Source organism: Mesoplodon bidens (assembly GCF_964165515.1).
Source record: "Mesoplodon bidens genome assembly, chromosome: 13".
Lineage (NCBI taxonomy): Eukaryota > Metazoa > Chordata > Mammalia > Artiodactyla > Ziphiidae > Mesoplodon > Mesoplodon bidens.
In genome coordinates, this window is record NC_138169.1 from 73,208,573 (window position 1) to 73,231,995 (window position 23,423).

At 41.4% G+C, this 23,423-nt stretch overlaps 1 protein-coding gene across 2 annotated transcripts in view; it reads right to left on the reverse strand.

The window, feature by feature from the left end:
* ATP8B1 (ATPase phospholipid transporting 8B1) overlaps positions 1-23,423 on the reverse strand; it is a 115,865-nt gene that overhangs the window by 24,678 nt on the left and 67,764 nt on the right. For both annotated transcript variants that reach the window (XM_081252463.1, XM_081252464.1), the window contains exons 3-15: positions 18,924-19,021; positions 17,135-17,248; positions 15,446-15,544; positions 15,271-15,332; positions 12,294-12,366; positions 12,109-12,179; positions 10,528-10,610; positions 10,249-10,407; positions 9,991-10,079; positions 7,755-7,945; positions 4,941-5,149; positions 3,190-3,233; positions 2,387-2,543 (exon numbers count right to left, since the gene is read on the reverse strand). In XM_081252463.1, coding sequence (XP_081108589.1) covers positions 2,387-2,543; positions 3,190-3,233; positions 4,941-5,149; positions 7,755-7,945; positions 9,991-10,079; positions 10,249-10,407; positions 10,528-10,610; positions 12,109-12,179; positions 12,294-12,366; positions 15,271-15,332; positions 15,446-15,544; positions 17,135-17,248; positions 18,924-19,021 — 1,449 coding nt within the window. The remainder of the gene's footprint in view (positions 1-2,386; positions 2,544-3,189; positions 3,234-4,940; positions 5,150-7,754; positions 7,946-9,990; positions 10,080-10,248; positions 10,408-10,527; positions 10,611-12,108; positions 12,180-12,293; positions 12,367-15,270; positions 15,333-15,445; positions 15,545-17,134; positions 17,249-18,923; positions 19,022-23,423) is intronic.

The window sequence follows — 23,423 nt, forward strand, 5'->3', positions numbered from 1 at the left end:
TCAGCCTCCATGTGCCCTACATGTACTCAACACTTGGGCCACACAAACCGTCTGCTGAGCATACGTGACAAGATTCTTACCTCTCACTGTTGATGTTATGCATAATAAAAGATGAGCCAATCTCTACTATTCTTGTAAAAGAGGGAAAATGAGAGTGCAAGAGCAGAGGCACCCCAGCATGGTGGAGTGGGAGGACTCAGCTAAAGTGAGTCCTAACATGCTGTCTGAGCTCAGGTAGGTCTTGGTGCTTCTGGGTCTGAATTTCCTCATCTATAACATTTGGAGGAGTTACTCCCAAGGTCCCTTCCAATGGACCCTTTCAAGGTGCTTTTATGTATCAAAGCCAAAATCAATTTTTCTTTTACCTCCAATAGCTTCTACACATTTAGTTTTTATGCCTATTTCTCCTCTGGAGATTTCATCCACTACATGTGAAGCCTCAGCATCAGAAAACAGAAAAGGACATTCGTTTGTATGCTGGGGCTGATTAAAGTGGAAAATGCATATGACAAAAGGGCACCTTTTGCTCTCTCCAGAATGCACATGTGTATCTATATAATGTATCATTGTGTCCATAGGTGACAAAACCCCTAGCTTTCATTAATACTGGACAAATTTGCTCTAACAAAGGTAGCACAAGCTGCATTTAGAATGCTGCAGACTTGGAAACAACCTAAATGTCCATCGACAGGTGAATAGAAGATGTGGTATATATACACAATGGAATATTACTCAGCCATAAAAAAGCATGAAATGCCATCTGCAGCAACATGGATGGACCTAGAGATTGTCATACTGAGTGAAGTCAGAAAGAGGAAGACAAATGCCATGATATCACTCATCTGTGGAATCTAAAATACGACACAAATGCACTTAAACAGAAACTGACTCACAAACAGAGAGGACAGACTTGTGGTTGCTGAGGGAGAGGGAGGGTGGGGGAGGAATGCAGTGGGAGTTTGGGATTAGCAGATGCAAACTATTGTATAGAATGGACAAACAACAAGGTCCTACTGTATAGCATAGGAAACTGTATTTAATATCCTGTGATAAACCATATTGGAAAATAATACGAAAAAGAATGTACATATAACTGAATCACTGTGCTGTACAGCAGAAATTAACACAACACTGTACATCAACTAGACTTCAATTTTTAAAAAAAAGGTTAATTTAAAAAAACAATTCTTCAGAGGACTCTAACAAGTCAACTTGCTTGTTCCCATGCAACTACACATGAATTATGCTCCTTCAAATGAAAAAGGCAGCTTCAGGAGGCCTAGGCTTTTGGCTGCTATTATTTCAAACCCCAAACATATCTGAATGTAAAACATAAGTTCTCTCTGAAATTATTTTGTAGTAAAGACTGTCCAAGTTTAAAGTCCACTAATCATCCAGATAAGGTCTGACTCATCATCAATATTAAGTAATCAGAGAGTGAGAAGATTTTGATCCTTCTGTTATAACGCCAGAGTCAATCATTTTTTTTTTTTTACTGAAAAGCTTTCAATTCCAAAGTGATAAATACATCTGGAGCTAGAACTGTCAAGGAGATGTATATCTCCGGAGGCCAGGAGCCTGTTTTCATGGGTTGCTGGCTCGTATACCATCTAGTGGAAGGGGCCCACAGATAGTCATCGTTTGGGTGGAGATTCGACAAACTTGTCACGCACACAACTCTTCTTTAATGTTTCCTCTGGACAGTAGTATTTACTATTATAGGAAATACTTACACACCTTGTTATATTTGTACTTTGAATTAATTTAGTGGTAATGTGCAATATGCTATGTGGATTCAGACTGCAATCATCTGAAACTGTACGTGATGCACCATCATGATTCCTACGATCCTGTGATTCTAAAGTTTACATCTCACCAGGTTGAGATGGGAATTTTCAGAAGTCGTTTACCTTGACGATATTGGGGTTCTCTGACATAAGTGACAGGGTCCCCTGGGGGAAGGACTTTGAGACAGTTGCACTGCTATTCATTCACTTCTTTTCCCCAGAGGGGGTCGGAAAAAAAAAAAAAAAAAAAGGACTGAGGCGACCTGGTCTAACTGTTTTGTCAGCTGGCCCTCTGGGTAAACAGACCGATCATAGTTTCTAGGAAGAAGAAACCTTATATCAGAAATGCCTTTGGCAGGATATCTCTGGCAAAGAATTACCTATGGGAAATAGAACCCAGGATCTAGAAGGCAAGGCTCCCTGGAGTATGCCATGTAAGCCATGCACTTCTCTGGGGTATAAAATATCATAAGTGAAACCTAACTGAAACACCTCTAGTTCATACAACTCTTTATATGTGCATTCGAGTCCCAGGCACGAGTTCCCCGTAAACTAAAAAAACTGGTCCCCGGTGTCCGAGATGCGAGAGCCACACTCACCGTCGAGCCTGTCCACCATGACCGTGTGGCACACGGCCAGCAGGAAGAAGAACTGTCGCACTTCCGGCTCCTTCCCTGACTGGATTTGCTCGATGAGATAATGGTCATAAAATACAAGCTTCCCATCGGAATACGTATTCCAGCTAAAATCCACTGGCTGAAAGCAGCAGAGGAGGAAAAGTCAGTGTGATTTAAAAGAAACAACTCGGGCTTCACGAATGATAGGGACTTTTCTCTGAAGCCGTGTCTTCATGCAAGCGTCACCTTAGGATTTTAACACGTTCTGAAGTGTCAAGAGGCTCACATCTGTCTTAACGCAGCCTGTTGTAAGTTGAATTGTGTTCACCCAAAAAGATATGTTGCCCTAACCCCTGGTACCTGGGAATAGGACCTTCTTTGGAAATAAGGTCTTGGTAGATGTAATCAAAATTCAGGTATACTGGATTAGGGGGGCCCTAATCCAGTGACTGGTATCTTTATAAAAGGAGGGAAATCTGGACACAGACACACAGGCAGAAGGCCACGTGACGACACAGGCAGACTTCTGAGTGTTGAGTCCGCAAGCCAAGGAACGTCAAGGATTGCAGGCAACCACCAGAACCTAGGAAAAGGCAAGCAAGGAGTCTGCCCTAGAGCCTCCAGAGGAAGCGTGGCCCTGCTGACGCCTTCGTTTCAAACTTTGAGCCTCCAGAGCTGTGAGGGAATACATTATTGTTGCTCTAAGCCACCCATTTTATGGTGGTTTGTTACAGCCCAGGAAACTCATACACAACCCAAGAGATTTCCTAAGTGAAAGGACTCACCTCTATCTTGCTATGATTGTTCTGAGAAGCATCCCGATGGTCTCCTGTGAACAAACAGGACAAGACAAATTGAGTCAACGGGTCTCGAAGCCCGTTTCTGGACAGCCCTCGAGTTAAGAATAGTTTTTCAAGAGTTGTAAAAAACAAACAAAGCATAACCAAGAAGATACTTGATACAGACCATAGGTGGCCGGCAAAGGCTAAAATATTTCCTATCTGGCTCTTTACAGAAACAGTTTGCTGGCTTCTGGTCTAGAGGTTCAAATACTGGCAAATTGTGTCCCTCTACACTGCCATCTCCTCTGGGGCCAGAATCACGTCCTATGAAGTGCTTTACCCCTGCCCTCCCCCAGCTCAGAAGGAACCACCACCCACGCAGAGGAGAACCCCTTCCTCAAGCCCTCAGCATCCCACCTTCCTCACTGATGTTCTGGGAAAGTACCATACACAGCACAAAGTTTCCTCCAAGTGGAAAGCATATGATGTTATGCTTACAGCTTTTAAAAGAATTATGTCGTTTTAATTTAAAAGTTAGAGCACCCTTTTTTTTTTTTTTTTTTTTGTACACGGGCCTCTCACTGTTGTGGCCTCTCCCGCTGCGGAGCACAGGTTCCAGACGCGCAGGCTCAGCGGCCATGGCTCACGGGCCCAGCCGCTCCACGGCATGTGGGATCTTCCCAGACCGGGGCACGAACCCGTGTCCCCTGCATCGGCAGGCGGACTCCCAACCACTGCACCACCAGGGAAGCCCCCTAGAGCACCCTATTTGAATACAGCATTAGCCTTGTTATTTTTATAAATATATAGCACATTTCAGAATATCAAATGGAAATCAATTTTTAAAATATAATGGTAGTGAAATACATGTTAACATACAATTTACCATCTCAACTTTTTTTTTTTTTTTTTTTTTAGGTATGCAGGCCTCTGCTGTGGCCTCTCCCGTTGCGGAGCACAGGCTCCGGACGCGCAGGCTCAGCGGCCATGGCTCACGGGCCCAGCCACTCCGCGGCATGTGGGATCTTCCCGGACCGGGGCACGAACCCGTGTCCTCTGCATCGGCAGGCGGACCCTCAACCACTGCGCCACCAGGGGAAGCCCCATCTCAACTGTTTTTGAGTGAACAGTTCAGCAGCACTAAGTCCAATCACACAGCTGTGCAGCCATCCACACCATCCATCTCCATGGCTCTTTCGTCTGGTAAAACTGAAACTCTGTACTTATTAAACACTAACTCCTCATTCCCTTCTCTCCTCAGCCCCTGGCAACCACCATTCTACTCTCTGTCTCTATGAATTTGACTCCTCTAAGTACCTCAAATAAGTGGAATCATACAATATGTGTCCTTTTGTGCCTGGCTTATTTCACTTAGCAGAAAGACCTCAAGGTTCATCCATGTCGTAGCAAGTGTCAGAATCTCCTTCATTTTTAAGGCTGAATAAAATCCCATTGTGTGTATATACCACATTTTCCTTATCCATTCATCCACTGATGGACACTTAGGTTCCTTCTAAACCTTCACCATTGTGGATAATGCTGCTACAAACATGGCTGTACACATATTGCTCGAGTCCCTGCTTTTGGTTCATTTGGGGTGTGCACCCAGGAGCAGAATTGCTGGGTCACATGGCAAGTTAAATTTTTGCAGAATGTGTACCTATTTCTGACTCCTGACCTCCCCGAGCCATTCTGGAAAGGCAGCCTCTGGCCACACATGCCCAGGGACTGAGTAACTAACAGCTTCCACTCACCGTAAATTTGCCCATTGATGCAGCATTTTTTAAAGGTCATGATGTTCTGTGTGAGCGTCCCTGTCTTGTCAGAGAAGATGTAATGGATCTGCCCGAGCTGCTCATTCAGCGTGGTGGTTCTTGCCTTTGCAGGTGTGTCTTTCTCAGGATAGTACATCTGCAGGTCCCAGTTGATGAAGTAACTCTGTCCAAGACGAATCACTTCCACACTAGGACGACAAAAGATTACTTTTGATCGAGCTCTCAGATATGAGTGGCAGGCAGTGGATCTTGTCCTAACTTTGCACCAGGAGCGAGCTGCTTATCTATTGATACAAAGAGACAAGCCCTGCGGTGACCCATGTGCCCAGTCTCTGGGTTCTCCGGACCAAACACATCTTTCTCCAGCTTCGGGGTCAAAGTGTCCTCTCAGTGTGATTTCCTGCTCACTCCTGAGCACATCTGGCCACGGCACCCCACATTCAGAACACGCCACCCACACGAGTGACATGGTAACATTGCAGGGGGCACCCCACAATGTGACAGCTTCGACTCTTGTCTCTCATCCCCATCGCACTCAGAGACAACTGGAAAGGCATGTTCACCTGTGCCCTCAACTGGAGGACAAAGGGAGTGAGAGGGTCCACTAGGTTATACACCCCCGTGTACTCTCAAGTAGGACAAAGGGCTTTTGGCAAATAACCCCTAAAGCATGGTTTTTTCCTAAATTGTTTTTTTTAACCATTTTTTAATTGAAGTATATTGTGTTAGTTTCAGGTATACAGCAAAGTGATTCAGTGATATATATATACATTTTTTGAGGAATGTGCACCTATATTTACATATTCTTTTTCAGATTCTTTTCCATTATAGGTTATTACAAAATACTGAATATAGTTCCCTGTGCTAAACAGTAGGTCCTTGTCATTTATCCATTTTGTATATAGTCCTAAATTCTTATAAGGTTACAGAACGTCCAAAGTATGATATTCTAAAAGGATCATTTCCATTTAAAAACTAAAACTGATTAAATCTATCTCAACTATTTAAGAAAGGTGCTTACACATCCAGCAACTGTTCAGTGGGCAAAGGATGTGTCTATAATAAGCTAAACAGATGGAAAAATAACTCCCTCCTTCTCTCCTCCCTTATGTATTTCCTGAGTGCCTACTATGTACCATACACCATCCTAGGTACAGGGGACACATCGGTAAACAAAAGAGACAAAACCCCTGCTCTCAAGGAGGTTACCTTCTAATGGAGACGGACAAATAAATAAACCGGTAAACACACAGTATATCAGGTGATGAAAATTCTCTGCAGAAAATCAAAGCAGGGTGAGGGGAGCTGGAGACCGACAGGCAGAGGAAGTGTTGTTTAAGAAAGGGTCAGGAAAAGCCAGGGGGATTAATGTGATTTTTGAGCAGAGACCTGAAGGAAATGAAAGAGCAACCATGTAGATATGGAGGGGAAAAGCATGTTATAGGTGGAGGTCAGAGCAGGTGCAAAGGCCCTGTGGCAGGCACTGGTACGGCTGTGGAATTCAAGGAGGCTAGAGATGAGGGAGTCTAGGGAGTGGGTAGAGATGCTGGAGGTTATGGTTGGGTGTGGAGGGCAGAGCAGCAGATCACATGGGCCTTGTGGGTATAGTGTGGCTTCAGTGAATCTATTCTGAATGAATAGACTGTAGGGTTAAAAACAAAGCAGAGATACTATCTGAAATGACCTGACCGATTTATAGTTTGAAAGGACCTTTACTTCCAAGAGAAAAAGAAAATCATATTAGTCATATGATATGACTTTTTAAACCTAAAACTACATATACGGTTTATTTCATAACATACATTTATAGATAGAGACAAAATAATCTGTATAATAGTTCCCCTAACAAAGGTAAAACTCATCTCAGTTTTTTTTTTTTAAATAACTGCAAACACATGGCTCCCCAGGGCTTTACTTCATGTTAAAAGAACAAAAGTAACTACCTGTAATAAAATTAAAAATAAAACAAATGCACATGTAATAAAATTAAAATAAAATAAATGCTTCTAATTACAGGTGTGCATGTGGCCCTATATGCCTCTGGGCTATTACTTCTTGGAACTAAGAGAAGGCTCTGAATGCTGGGTATATTTCAAGGCACAATTTCTCTCCCAACGGTCTAAAGTTGAATTGACCAGGGATAGTGAACTTTGATATTAAAAAATGAAAAAGTAAAAAAACCCATAAATATCACAAAACAAGGTGATGACCATTTGTCAGAGATATAATCCAGACTCTTATCGCGGTTGAGGTTGAGATGAGAAACACAGAACACTTGGAGAAGTTGATGGTGGGCAGGGAGAGTGGTATTCCCATTAGAAGGCAGCGTTCAGGAAACCTAGTGAGTTTTCCAAGCAATAGGTGTAGCAGGTGGTAAAAAGGAAGACACAGAAAAGAGGTTAGGAAGGCTCCTGAAAAGGAAAACCACCACGTTATTCCACGATGTTCTAAACCTTCACCCAGCTCTTTCTGATGCTTGGGCTTTGGAGCCCACCAGGAAGGAATCTTGCCAAGCCAGTGACTAAGAAGTAGAGTTTGATCTCTGAATCTGGTAGCCGTATCTGCCAAGAGGTCGAGATAAAAGATGCTGTGTCTGGCACAGAGCAGACACACCGACGTTAATTTCCTTTCCCCGTATTGATTTCCTTCTTCCCTCAATTCTGAAATGAAAGCTATTTTCTTACTTGTTCCTTACGACCTTTGAAACAAGAATTGCTAGAGTTGAAGGTGTTCAGTTGGGAAGATGTACTGTTCTTCTGTTAAAGCAAAAGGCCAAAGAGAAGACAGCCTTACCTGACGTAGAGAGAGATGGGCACCAGGGTATTCAGAACAATGATGTAGCCCCAGAAATTTAGGAATCCACGGTAGGAGGGTGCAGAATCTTCTCCATCATAGAGGTACCAAGAAAAATTGCCAATTTGAGCTTCCCAGTAAGCATGGCCGATGGCAAGACCCGCAGAAAGCAAGATAAGAACCACAATGATCTAAAAGAGATTCAACAGTTAAGTGTATTCTAAAGATGCACTGTCGACCCCATGCTAGTTTATCTTATCAATACTTTCCTTATGTATGATAATTTAGTAGTCTGTAAAAACAACACACTTAAAATAGAAACAGTGTTAGAATGCTTTGAAAATCTATTTATTTCTATGGTTGATTGATTTATCCTACATACCACATATAAGGTGAGGTTTTGTTCCCAAAATTATCTTTCAGAAGAGAAGGTGGTATCTTACATTCAAGCCTTTAAATATTCTCATATTATTGGACATCCTCTCAATTACTTTTCCTTTGAACAATAGCATGCTGTTTGGGGAAGACACCTTACCTTAGCACGAAACAATTTCAAAGAGTGCTAAATTGGGATACGTATAGAAAATGTTTGAAGGAAATGATTTTTTAAAAAAGAAGGCAAGGAAATTTCACCCAGATTTGGGTAATTATTCCTGAAGGTTTAATGATCACTTAACGTTTAAGATCCTTAAGAAGTCATATAGTAAGTATTCTGTTGTGGAAATTGAGCATATACTTAAAGGATGAATAAAAAAGTCAACAGCCCTAGTGCTAGTTGGTTATTTGTGGGTAAGAATAAAATTTCCAGGGGCAAATTTAATGTTCTGGACACAGATTCCGAAAGTGCTGTATTTCAAAAGAACTTGGCACAGAGGAGAGATGATGAGCCTCTCATGAAGGCTCACGCCATAACCAAGACAATGACATGGAAGATGCATCAGAAAAGTTCAAATGAAGTTTTCATGAAATGTGAGAGCAGGGAAAAACGAATTGTCTCTTAAATTAATATATTACTTTTATGTGATTTTGAATATGTATATGCAGTTGAAGTACTGTAAGTATTGTAAGTCTCTAAAAGTTTATGTATTCAAATTAAACTAGATCAGATTGATCAAAATGGTGGACTAGAAGGACCTGGAATTCACCTCCCCTGTGAACATACCAAACTAAACGAAATACCTGAAAAAAATTCTCACTGGCAAACTGGAGGACTGCCTGATATTCAGGGCCACGCTACATGCAGAACAGTTAACAAAGCAGCCCTGAGACTGCTATCCTTAGAAGGCCTGTTTGCAAGGTTGACTGTTGGCTGGCTTCTGGGAACTTAGATTTTGGAAGGGTTTCCTGATTCCTTATTTCTTATTCTCTGATAAGAATGGCTCATTGTACCTAACTATTTGTGTAAAACAATATGTTTTATGCTGAATACCCACATTCCTTTAGGGAGTCTGAAACTTTGGTACATGCCAGGCAGATAAATGCCTACACGACCAGACCCCAATAAAACCCAGGCACTGAGTCTCTAATGAGCTTCTCTGGTATAACCGACATTTCACATGGGCTGACACAAATTGTCACTGGGGAGGATTAAGTGTGTCTGGTGTGTATGACCCCACTGGGAGAGGACTCTTGGAAGCTTGCGCCTGGTTTCCTCTGAACCTTGCCCCATGAGCCTTCTCCCTTTGCTGATCTTGCTTTGTAATAAGCAAGAATTATCATAATTAATTCTAACTATAAGGACAACTATACACTGAATTCTGTAAGTCCTCCTAGTGAATCATCAAAACTGGGGGTGGTCTTGGGGACCCTTGAGAGAACTTATACCTAAACTTGCCTTATATTTGGACTCATACAGTACATGTTGGGGAGGGGGGCGGGAATGGTTGGCTTTTAAGAGAACTATCCTTACGGGAAACTAACAGCAGTAAAATCAACCCTACATTGACTTTAGGAGCCCAGTCCCACTAACTTATCTAAAGGCTCCCTGGTTTCCCAACTGATCACTCCACTCATCAACTCAGGGTACCCAACAACTGAAATTCACATTCCCAGGGAGATTCTCCAATTAGAAATGTAGCATTTCTGAGAAAAGGTGAGGGAATCTCCTCTCCCGCCCACCCCTCCCAACTTTGGTGCACCTTATGAACTTTTCTACTTGGCCTACAGAGATAAGACTTCTCTGCGTCAACAAATCTAGACCAAAAGACAGCAGTCTACCAAAACAGAAAATAAATACCGTATACACCATGTAGTTCATCAAGTAATCAATTTTAGTTCTTTTAAATCTGGTTTTCCCACTATTCTTCATTATTTTAGTGTCAGCACCTAAAAATGGAAAATTCAATATGATCAACAATTGGGAAAATCAATTCACTGGCATGTCAATAAAATGACTCTTTCTTTGGTTTCAACAGAGAAAGGACATAAAATCAATTTCCTCCTTTAAATTTTTAATGAGCCCACAGATCAATTTCCCAAGAGACTCAGAAAGTACCTGCAAAAATGACCAATCCATGGCAGAAATCAGTGTTCCTGATTACACAGCCGCGTAACAAAATTTTATCAGCATCCAAAGGAAAACTTGTATTTCTCCAAAATAGTGTTCCTGTAAACTTATCTAGTCGGTTATTCGGTTCCTCACATTCAATAAAACCTTTTAAAGGAGATATGATCTACATAAGTACTCACATATGAAAGATTTTCTGGTTTTAATTAATACGGACTGAATCAAGCAATGAAAATTTGAAACAAAGTAAGACATGTTTGCACAAACCATCAAATGTTGCCAATGAATTTTCTTTTTGGAGATATTGGTGTGTGACTTCAAGTGCCATTTTGAACTTTAAATTGGTTTCTCTAAAGGAAGAGAAAAAAAATTAAATGAACAAATTTCAGAGTTCGAAAAGGACGTTAAAGAAAATTATACAAAGTAACATTAGGCATACCTGGAAGTGAAAGGTAAATAATTAGTTTTTTTCTATTTTCAAGCTCTCTGTTCACTTTGGAACTTCAGGTTTGGATGAAGTTATCCCCTGAACTAGACAAAAATCCCTAACCCGGGAAATGTTGGCCCCCTTTGCTGTTTGTTACAGTGAGGCAATCTGGGTAGGAAAGAGGTACCCAGAAGCTTCCTTTCCCTCTTCTTAACTAAATTCTTACCACCAACCTGAACAATCAAACTGCTGTTTAAAAACTTAGCTTCTAATATTTAATCACACTAAGATAATTCTACAAAACATATTTGTGTTTGAAAGGATCAAGACTCTATCAACTTAATATTTTCTAGAGTGAATAACTGGATCCTATGCCTCTGAAAGATTAATTCTATCTAAAAAAGGACATGGTCACCTTACCCCCAATACTTGGCATGTCCCCACCGCAGTGGAAGACTAGGCACATGCAAGAGGACACGCAGGGCCAGGCTGGGTACACTGACAGAGCATGCTATAGCATTTTATATCTTTGTAAAACTTTAGAATCTCTCACTCACGGGAATAAGAGCTGTTTTACAGTTAAGGTTGAACAATCAACAGACTGACTTACAGAGCAAAGAAAGCCCTCGTTTTTACTCAGACGATCTCAGCTCTCCATAAAGAAGCTTACGCACATCTAGGGTGTGGGAAAAGGGTTTTATGCCGGAATGGGAAACACAGGCACTGGCCTTGGGAGCGAGCACAGGGGAGCAGCACTCCAACTCTGCCACCCACTGTGTGACCTGGGGCAGGCGACCTCCCCTCCAGTGCCTCCGTTTCCTCATGGGTAACGTCGAGGTAATAATAATATTGCCTCATAGGGTTGTTGAAAAGAGTAAATGAGCTACCACGTAAAACTAATGCAGCCTAGTCGGCACTCCATAAATATACTGAAAACTGGTCAAAAATGGAAGTTTATCTTTTCAAGTGGTAGCATAAGAACCAAAACCAACAAAGGGGGAAAATAGTCCACTGGCAAAGACTTTAAAAATCTATTCTTTTTTTTCCAAAACAGATACTAATAGTCATTCATCTGTGTCTGAACACTGATCGGCAGCTTACAAAGGGCTCAGGCATACATTGTGTCATCAAACCTCTACTTTCCCTGAAAATGGGCTTTCAAATATGGCAATGGAATAGGCAAAGAGAAGTTGGTATACTAGGGAGTCAGACCGCTGTTGTCTTACTGTGGGTCCTTCTAGGTACTAACAAGGCAAAGACAAAGAGAGAGTGGTCTCCTACAGAGGTTGCTGGACAGCCAGCAGGGGGTAGAGGTAAGGCCAGACCTCAGGGCTTCTCATCCAAGTGCACAGCTTTCCATGTAACAAAGGTTAGCCTTCCAAAGGTTAGCTTTCCAACAGGCCCACTTAAGACCCACTTACCCATCCAGTTCAGCCGTTTCCACGTAGCAGAGGCTGTTAGGTTCAGAGCTGGACAGCAGCAGGATGTCAGCCTGTTTGAAACAAAACACACCAATAACACAGAGAGACCCCGACCCCCGAGGCAAAACTGAGCACCAGGTCAGATGTGAGGACAAGGAATGAGACGGCAGAGCTTGTCCACTTACCGGGATGAAATCATTTTTTTTCAGACGAATGACATCTCCGACTTGAATCTCTTTCCACTTGGCAATTTTGAACCTAAATATTAAAAAAAAAAAGATAGTTTAGTGGCTTTTTAAAGTTACTGACAAGGGATTTGGAATTATTCTGTCTGGAAGCCAAAGATTCTGGGAAAACATATACATCACAGGGAAAAGCTGTGCCCAAAGTTCAGCCATCTGATGATTAAGGCGTCACAGGATCGTCTTCTCCGCTGAAGGAAGTCACAATGGCAGTGCTGACTTTGATGTGTCCTTTCCATTCTATGTTGTGTAACTGAGGGTCAATGGGGGCTCCTTAAATGTGTGGGAAGGAGACACATGCCGCCCCTCTGTTTTTGCTCATGTCCTGTGCTCCCAGCCCTTCTCCTTCCTTTCCTCTCAGTTATCCATCACCTGCTGGTCCCAGGACAGGGATGCACTATGGCTCCCACATGGGCCACCTGGACTCATCATGGAGCTTTAGCGCTGGCCTCCTCTCTACTGTTTAAAGTTATCTTTTTGATGAGTGTGTACCACTTTCCTAATGAATCTCCTAAGGATATTGATAAAATAAAAAGACTGCTTCCTTCAGTATTAAATTCTACTGGAGACACCCATTTAAATGTTTACCAAGTCAACATTTTTTAAAAGTTTTAAAATATAGTATAGGCAGACCTCGGAGATACTGCAGGTTCAGTTCCAGACCACCACAACAAAGCAAATATTGCAATAAAGCGAGTCATATGAAATTTTTGGTTTCCAGTGCATATAAATGTTATGTTTACACTATAGTCTATTAAGTGTGCAATAGCATTATATCTAAAAAAAAAAAGTACATACATTCTTTAAAAATACTCTATTGCTAAAAAACACTATCTGAGCCTTCAGTGAGTTGCAATCTTTTTGCAAACGCAACATCAAAGATCACTGATTACACACCACCATAACAAAAAAATAATAATGATTAAGTTTGAAATATTTCAAGAATTACCAAAATGTGACAGAGACATGAAATGAGCAAATGCTGTTGGAAACATGGCACCTTGCTTGATGCAGGGTTGCCACAAACCTTCACTTTGTTAAAAAATGCAGTATTTGTGAAGCGCAATAAGGCAAAATGCAATAAAGTAAGGTCTACCTGTTGTCTGTTTTAAAGATTTTCATTATAGAAAAGATATCCCTAACAGATATTATGAACCTACTGCAACTAATAACTTTAATTTTTTTGGAGGCAGAAATCCAATTACTATGTTGGTCCTCCCATTAATTTATGGATAAAAGAGACCTGGAGATTTAAAATACATTTAAAATATATGCTGATACCCTAGTTTCCCCAATTTTACAAGAATTTAATACACAATTTTTAATCTCAAGATTTTTCTTAACCTGGCTTATCTTTCACTAAGAGGAATGGTAGTTAGTTTACATTTTAATATTTCTGAAATGATCAATTAGCAATGTGCGTGTGGGTCTCAATTATAAATGGATAAGTTAAGCACCTTCTTGCCACAGCTCTTCAGGGGTATTAGAAGCAATTCCGTTTGACTCTTCCACTGTGATGTCCAGTTTCCCCTTGGGAGACCCCTGTCACTTTGCCCCACGAATGCCCAAGTCCCCATACATGGGCTGTAGGGGCCACAGTCATGCCCTATACGCACTCCTAACCCCAACTCAAGGCTACTCAGAGCTACTCTTTACCAGTGTAGTCAGCCAGGCTGTGGGCTAAACAGGGCTCTGTGGGCTAGCTATGAATATCACCACCATCCACGACAGTGATTCTAAGTGACTTGAAAGGTAACCTTTGGAACAGAATCTATTTATTTGGAAGGGAAAAAAAGCATCTAAACATATTTATAGATCGCAATAGTCTATATTCAAAGTAGACACCATTGAAGTGTGGCTATAACTCGGGTTATTTTCCTCAGTGTTGACACATGAAACGTCTTTGAATTGGGCCTTAGTCACTATTTTTAGCACTTGAATTTATAGTTCTGCCTCGAAGCTCTTGCTCAAAAAATGACTCACCACTGGTCCCTGAGTTGGCACGTTGGTCACCATTGACTAAGTTACTTTAGCAAACATTGATGAGCTCGTTCTGTGCGCTGGATGCTCAGGTGGACACAAAAACAAATACCACCAGGTGCAGTCTCCCCAAGAAACTTAGAGCTCCAGAGAGATGAGACTTCCACACAAATAATTGTAACGAAATTCAGATCATAATAAGAAAGATGAAAACAAAACGCTCTGAAAACACAGTGAAGGACTTCCCTGGTGGCGCAGTGGTTAAGAATCAGCCTGCCAATGCAGGGGACACAGGTTCGAGCCCTGGTCCAGGAAGATCCCACATGCTGCGGAGCAACTAAGCCCGTGTGCCACAACTACTGAGCCTGCGCTCTAGAGCCTGCGAGCCACAACTATGGAGCCCACGTGCCACAACTACTGAAGCCCACGCACCTAGAGCCCGTGCTCTGCAACAAAGACAAGCCGACGCAATGAGAAGCCTGCGCACCGCAATGAAGAGTAGCCCCCACTCACCTCAACTAGAGAAAGCCCGTACACAGCAATGAAATAAATAAATATCTAAATAAATAAATTTATTAAAAAAAAAACACACAGTGAAGGAAGAAATCACTGTAGCTGAGGAGTCAGGAAGGGTGTCAGGACATCTGGGCAAAGCCCTGGGCAGCATAAGTTTGGGAAGAGCAGAGATGGAGCAGCGCGCTCCAGGATGACGGGTTGTGTAAACACAGGAGTGCCGAGGACACAGAGCCCCGTCGGGCAACCGCCTGGACCCCAACTTGGGTACAGCTTTGTCTTAGGAAGTGAAGAGAGGCCTTTATCAGGAAAAGGTTCATGCACTGATAGACTTTCAAGTTCAAATAGTTATCTCTAAGGATGTTTCTAGATGTATTTGTACATTACATCCTTGGAAGAAAGTCACACATTCAGAAAAGCGTGGTACCTGCCATCCTTAATGACTTCACACGTCCTATTGTTGATTTCCTTGTCCATTTTATGGCGAGCCTTGAGAGGACAGATGGGAAAGGTTATGTTAATCATCTCAAAATGTCAAGTATTAATGCCACTTGAAAATATGCTTGCAGCAGTGAGGAGGAAGCTGCACAAAAAATCCTTACCACATCGTCCACGAGGTCTTTGATGGCCGTGATGCCCAGAACCACAAGCAAGGGCACCAGGGTGGTGTACCACGCCAGGGTCGAGATTTGAGGGATGGCCTGAAAGAGATAAAAGAGAAGGCGTACGTGTGTGCCCGGGAAGGCACAGCTAACCTACAGGTAACTGCTAACTCTAAGCTTGTTGATTCTAAGGCTAATCTCCATTATCATCCAGGTCTGCATCCTGCCAAGCAGGCATGAAAAGGTGCTGAAGCATCCAGCTAACCTTTCTCGTGCCTCTCTCTCTCTCTCTCTCTCTGTCTCACTCACTCACTCACTCACTTCTGGTCTCCTGGGACACAGCCCAGAGGACAGTGGCTCCTGGTCTCATTATGGCTTTCACTGGACACCAAGGAAGCTTTGTAACATGATACCTAAGAAAGAACTGCTCCAAACGTTTTGTGAAAGTCATAATTAACAACGGGCAGGCACTGTAGGGTCCCAGGGAGAAGTATCCTTTAACTTTTAGGGAATGCATACAGCAGGCTCTACGCTACTGGTTGTCCAGCAGTGGTCTCTGAGGGTCCCATGATGGAGGCAAAAATGGCAGTAGTTAGTGGCTGGCTCTGGATTGGGTGGGGCATCTATGGGACCATTAGAAGAAAGTGCTTCCTTCTTGGTCCTTGCTATCGGTCTAGCCAAGAAAGAGGGTGGCCTTGCAGGAAGCCTCACATCCATCAGGATGGCCATCACGTTGGAGTAAAAGATTGGGAAGCAACTAAAGATCTCTTGCAACCATCCTATTGATCATCAGGCCATATCATGTAGTGGTTAAAATGACAAGCTTTGGAGTCAAACTCCTGGATCCAAGTCCTACCCAGCCTCACCACGTAGGGTGATAGGACTTGAAGCAAGTTCCTCTACCTCACCAGGCTTCAGTTCTTCTCTGCAAATTGAAGGTTATGATAGTACTTAACGAGCACAAGAATTAAGTGAAGTAATAGTGCAAGGAAAAGGCCGTCTAAGGCTATTACTAGTTCCCTAATTTGGATCACTGTACCTTCAGAAAAGATAATTAGGGGATGGTTAGAAGAGAGAAAGCCCATTTCCCACATTATTGTCAATATGTGGAAGTCCCTTTTTCCCTCTAGAAGGAAGTAAAGGGAAGGCAGCACTTTGCTCTCCAGATAAGTGAATTCCTTGCCACGATTAAGATAAAAACAACAACAACAAAAAAAAAACCTCAGGAAAAAGTTAGGCCTTTCCAGTAGTGTAAAACCAGTTCACAAAAATAATTTGAGAATTATGACCAAAATGCTAATAAAAATCAATATTTTGGCATCTAAATAAAAAAAATAAAGGCCAACCATGAAAAAATGGATTTAATTTTAAGGTACGATTATTTTACAAAGTGAAGATTTTAACTTTACTCACTTCAGGGAAACCAGTTTTACCACTGACATCAGTAGGAAATTGAATTTTTTAAAATACAGAATTAAAATAACATTTCCATTTGCTCCCATTCCCTGTTCACTTAACACTGTTGAGTTCGTTGTCTATAAGGCACTTTCCCTTACATGCAGAACGCAGATGTCCATATAGAAAACTTTCAAGATTATTCACATTTCATATGCAACTTAAACAATAACAACCTGAATGTTATTAAGTCACCATAATTCAAAACAGATTTAAGATATCAAAGGGTATTACCTGTAAGATAAGAAGGACCAGGAAATAGAAATTGGCTGCTCTCTTAAACTGCTCAAACAAATTCATTGGTAGAAAGGTAAATGCATTATACTTGTATGTTTTAATTGCATTATTCTGTTGGAAAAAATGAGAAAGTCATTTTAAACAATGCCACACACTTATCACAGTGTCACAATGTATATACACCTGCAAAAATCACTAAGCCCTGTGGCCTACAGGGACCAAGGATGTAATTTGTCAGAAAGATACTGAGATTTCCTTTAAGCTTTTACTTCTAACTGGGCCTCAAAATGACCCCTTGGAGGCTTATGTCAGAGACAGTAACAAGATGCAGACATTTCACCTCAAAGGTCTCTTTGGCAAATCTGGCTGTGACCAAATGGATCCTGCTGTTGGGTCCCTTGACCCCTTAGAGCCTCCTTGAAAATGGGGCAAAGATAGGAAGAAAATGGGAGACATCAACATGGGGGGAAAAGGAACATTCTTTTACTTAAGAGGGATGGAGGCTATGTAAGAAAAAGAAACGGGTGTGGCTGAGTTGTGTGCCCCAAAAGATATGCTCAAGTCCTGACCCCGATACCTGTGATGGTTATCTTATTTGGAAATATAGTGTTTGCAGATGTAATCAAGTTACAGTGAAGTCATGCTGGATTAAGGTGGCCCTAATCCAATGACTGCTGGCCTTAGTAGAGAAAACTTGGGCAAAGACACAGAAACACACAGGGAGGCCGTGTGAAGACAGAGGCAGAGATTGGAGTGATGCATCTACAAGCCAAGGAACACCACGGATTGTCAGCCAGAAGCCACAGGAGAAGTTTGGAACAGATTCTCCCTCAGATGCTCCAGAAGGAACCAACCTTGCTGACACCTTGATTTTAGACTTCTGGCCCCTTGAATTGTAAGAGAATAAATTTCTGTTGACTTAAACCATCCAAGTGGTAATACTTCGTTAGAGCAGTCCTAGGGATCTAACAGACAAACATTTCAGCCCAGACATAATGGGGGTTCTTTATATTTCAATGATAATTTTGAGGTGAAAATATCTTCGAAGTCTCTAAATCCATCACTGGCAGAGGAGGGGGAAATAAGTTAGTAAGATTCCATTCCAATTCTTATTACTGTCAAAAACAAGGCTTCTGTGATATTACTGTAGATTCTTTTATAAAATATTTTTAAAAGAGCTTTGTACATACAGAGGGGAAATTTCAATCTACACAATTTTGTTTTGTTTTAAGCCACCCCCATACACTCTTAAGGTAGTTAATCTTAGTGTGATGAATAAAAATGACATTCTAGGAATCTAAAATATGACACAAATGAACCTGTCTATGAAACAGAAACAGACTCACAGACCTAGAGAACAGACTTGTGGTTGCCAAGGGGAATGAAGTGAGTTTGGGGTTAGCAGATTCAAACTATTCTATATAGGATGGATAAACAACAAGGTCCTACTGTACAGCACAGGGAACTATAGTCAATATCCTGTGATAAACCACAATGGAAAAGAACTTTTAAAAGAATGTGTGTGTGTATATATATATATATATATATATATATATATATATATAGCTGAATCACTTCGCTGTTCAGCAGAAATTAACACAACATCGTAAATCAACTATACTTCAATTTAAAAAAATGACATTCTAGAGAACTAATGATGATCATCAGTAGCCCCAGGCCAGAGGTTACCTGGAAGGCAGGTGTCACACAAAGCCAGTAAGCATGATGGCTATTGGGAAAAACTGGCTTTCACTAAAATTAATTTAGGAAGTTAAAATCAACTTACCTCATATTTGCTCTCCTTAATGCAAAAGAACTTTGTGTTCATAAAATGAGGTTGTTCGTAGAAGTTTCGATCATTTGCTTTGACTTGCCATGTACAATCTTTAAAAAAAAAGAGAAAAAAGTCCATCAAGTAGAAAATTCACATGTTGCTATGGGTTGAATTATGTCCTTCCTAGATTCACACATTGAAGCCCTAACCCCCATCCTGTACCTCAGAATATGACCTTATTTGGAAATAGTCACTGCAGATACAATTAAGTTAAAGTGGGGTCATTAGAGTGGACCCTAATCCAATATGACTGCTGTCCTTATGACAAAAGAAAATTGGGACAGAGATACCCATAGAGGGAAGACAGTGTGAAGTCACAGGGAGAAGACAGCCACTTACAAGCCAAGGAGAAAGAGGCCTGGAACAGAACTTTCCCTCACAGCCCTCAAAAGGAATCAACACCACAACACTTTGATCTCAGATTTCTAGCCTCCAGAACTGCGAGACAAAAAATATCTGCCGTTCCAGCCGCCCAGTTTATGGTACTTTGTTAGGGCAGCCTGAGCAAACCAAAGACCATGTTGTAACTGGACCCACTGTTCATAGAACATTCAGTTCTAAAAGGGAAATCCTCATTTAAACATGGCCCGAACAAAAATCCCAGAGCTCTACAAAATGACAGCTAAATTATTACTTCAAACTCATTTACCTGGTTTGTAAAATGTATAACCCATTACATACTTAGTGAATGAATAAATCAAAGAAAAAGGGTATCGCTGACGAATTCAACACTTTTGAGTCCTGATCATAGATCGGGGTTGTGCACGGCTTTATCCTGATGGCCAGCATCTGCTGCTGTCTTTCTAAGTTCATTCCATGCACTTAATGTCACATCTACCACTCAATCGCCAGTTCTCAATTCCAGGCAACTTTAGAAAGCCCTCGGCTTCTCTGTTGCTAAAGGGAACAACTCTCAGGCGATAGGTTCCCATAAAACCTCTGACAGGCTGGAAGGACCCTCCGAGGACATGCTTGCCGACCTTCTGAATGGACAGGAAAGGTAAAGTTCACTAACAGTGACATACAGTTTATCTCTAGCCTGATTCCTTTCCATCTCAATGGTGGAGTCCAGCTCCTAATGGGAATTTCAGCCAAAGGGACCTTCCAACCTAGAGGTGACTAGCCTGGCAGTCAGGCTACAGTTGTCGGGAAGAAATGTCCACCCACCTGTTCTGTCTTTGCCTATCTGCTCTTGACTTCTACTGTCCCGTGATCTATGGCTCTAAAGGGAACATTTGTTCAGTGCTTAGTAGGCGCTAGGCATCATGCCAAGTAGTTAATATCTCAGCTTTACAGCTGAGGAAACCGAGGCAGAGACAGGATTCAGGGGGAGAATCAGAATTCAAAGTCTGGCAGTCTGACCCCCAAGCCAACCTCTCCATCCACCTTGCTCTACTGACTGGACTTTCTTTTGTGATTTATGCTACAAAGCACCATGAGAACTGCCTTGTTAGTGAGCAGACTTTGGGGCGGGGGTGGTCACTTATCAGTATAGGGTCAACCTTTCCACTGTTACCTAATATCAGGCTGTGCTTCTTCTCCTAACAGGAAGGCATAAGCTGTCACCGCTATGAAAGCTCAAGACAAGGATATTATAACTTAGGAAGAAAAGTTCAGGAAGCACCTTTTTGGCATAAGGTCCCCCACCGACTGTGTGTTTGAACATGCACGTGAGATGAACTTCCCTTGTGTGACACACACGAGAGTGGGTGAACCAGGTGTTGTTGGTTTTTTTTCCCACATTCCTCTTTTTTTAATTTTTTAATTTTTTTGTGTGTTTTGGCCGCACTGTCTGGCACATGGGATGGTTGCCGGACCAGGGGTCGAACCCAGGCCTCCACAGTGAAAGTGCCAAATCCTAACCACTAGGCCACCAGGGAACTGCCATGAACCAAGTCTTGATGAGCTCCTTCTGCAAACTGACAAAGGGGGATCAACAACTCGTGAGACACTCTTTTTGGAGATGGGATTAAAGAACATTTACAAGTAAAGGATTATAAGATTATCAATCTTATGACTACAATTATAAAAACTTAAATATGCTTTAGAAAAAAACATTTCATTTTTTAATGATTCATTTTCTAGACTTTTACTTCAAAGAAAGGACGTATAATACTGCAAAAGGAACAGTTGCGGAGTACTGAAGAAAGCAAATAATTAACCTTATGGCTTTTTGAAAACCACTATACCATTACTGAACATTTCTCTTGCATCATTTGGACTGCCGTTCATTGGGTAATCATAACTGTTACGTCATGACAAATGGAAATGTTCTAAGCATCTTTTTAGCTTACATGCAATATTATCAAAAGGGAAAATTTTAATGGAACTACACGACGGCTCCTAAGGGCTTTTAGAATGTCTGCCATCAGAACATTTCTTTTCGACTGAAAAAGGAGATGGAAATGAAAGTAGGTAAAAAAAAAAGATATTTTATAGGGTAATCTTGAATCCATTCTATTTTATGGTAACTTGCAAATTTTTAAAGGTTTAATTCGGCTCCCAGATGACTTGTAACACATCCCTCTGGTCACCAGTGTTCTAGAATACCTCTGAGAACTGCCGTTCAAAAATTCAGGAAGGTTGAGAAGAAAAACAGACAGGATTCCTCGAGAAGGGAGAAAAGACCAATGAGAAGGGATAAAATCAATCTCAGAAATACTTAAGAGGAAAGAATAAGCTGCCCTGTTAATGAGTTGGATTCTTCGTCCCCCTTGTGGCTCTTTAAATTTGCTTCATAATTAAGTCCTCCAGCCAGTGGTTCCTCTGTCTCAGCACAACCCCCTCGTTCCCCAGCCCAGTTTGAACTGGATGCCTCAGATAGAGGGTAGTATCTGACCTCAAGTAGGGGCAGTGAAGGGTCTGCTAGAAATGACCTTGGTCTCTTAACTTTACAGTTTCAATAACACGTTGGGGAGCTTGGAGAAAGTAACTAGTGTCTTCCTCTACAATAAACTGAGCTTAACCACAGAAGCATTTGTAGTTAATTTCAGAAATCTGATTGCAGTCAAGTAATCAATAACCCTATTTCTAACAAGGTTCCTTGTTGGGCCTAATTCAGACAAATCAGCAGGCAAAGAAATTGGTTCCTTTTCCTGATACTTTCCTGAGTTTCACGCTAATTGCTTGAGGAATATTTCAATCAGAGACCATAAAGTAAGTGAAACGTGTTCTGTGGTCAAATACATTTGCAAAACGCAGCATTCTACATCCCTCCCTTGGATATTCAATAGACCCACTGGTGTATTAAAGGCTCTGAGAAGTCCTGAAGTAAAGAAACATTTAATTTTATTTAATTCAATCTTTTCAAAATTAATGTGACCACAGGCACATTTTTAACAATCACAGAACACCTATTAATATGGTTTGAGAAATGCTGTGCTAAAGCACATGCCTTTAGGAAAGGTAGCAAAATGACACTTGGAAATTTGTGGTTTTGATCAAACATTTACTAGGTACCCAGTTAAAACAGAGAACCTTACCGGACACTTGGACCACAAGGCTAATTTATAGAAAAAGTAGGAACCTTGCCCCATTTTCTAGAATGGAAACATTGACCAAGAAAAGAGAAGAAGTAATACAATAACCAGCAAAAAATTCACCTTCACCATATGACCCTTTGGTTAAAAGCTAGAGAGAAATCAGCTAACAAAGGTTGTGCCGAATAAAATCATCAATGCATGTTGCATTTACCATCAGCCAGCTCTGGCTCAAAAATCGTCTGGTAAACAAGTATTTAACGCATGTAAATGTGGCTACATGATGTTGGGTGTTCCCAGGGTCACCAAGTCCTTTGATCATCACCATCCAGCAAAGAAAGTCAGCTTCGCCTGGCCTCTCATCCTCTCACAGCTGATTCTGAACTCTTGATTTATAGACAACTCTGCAACCAAAAAGTTGCATTGGTTGGTACAAGCTGCAGCAAACTAGCAGAGTTAAACAATCAAAAGTTTAGTGTCAGAAAAGAAAAAAACAAACAACCCAACAGAGAAATGGGTAAAGGACAAATAGACCATTCATACACAGGGAAATTCAATGGCTCTTAAATACGTGAAAAGATACTCAAGTTCATCAAAAAAGAAGTACAATTCTTCAGTTACATGCCCATTTTTATCCTATAATGGCAAAATAAACAGGCCCTCTTAGGTGGTCTCTGTGGAGAGCAATTTGGCCATATCTATCAAACTTTAACACAGACACATGTGCTGAGTGAGTGTATATATACTCTTGGATAAAGAAACAACATATCTCAGGGCTATTCAATGCATCCCTGTTTATCAGAAAGATTAGAAACAACCTAAATACCAACCAAGAGCAGCTGGCTAAACATCCACACAGTGAAAGCCTATGTGGTCTGCAAAAAAGAATGAGGTACCTTGATGTGTACGGATAGGGAATATCTTCAAATTACACTAAGTGATAAAAGCAGGGAGTATCTACCATGCTTTAAGC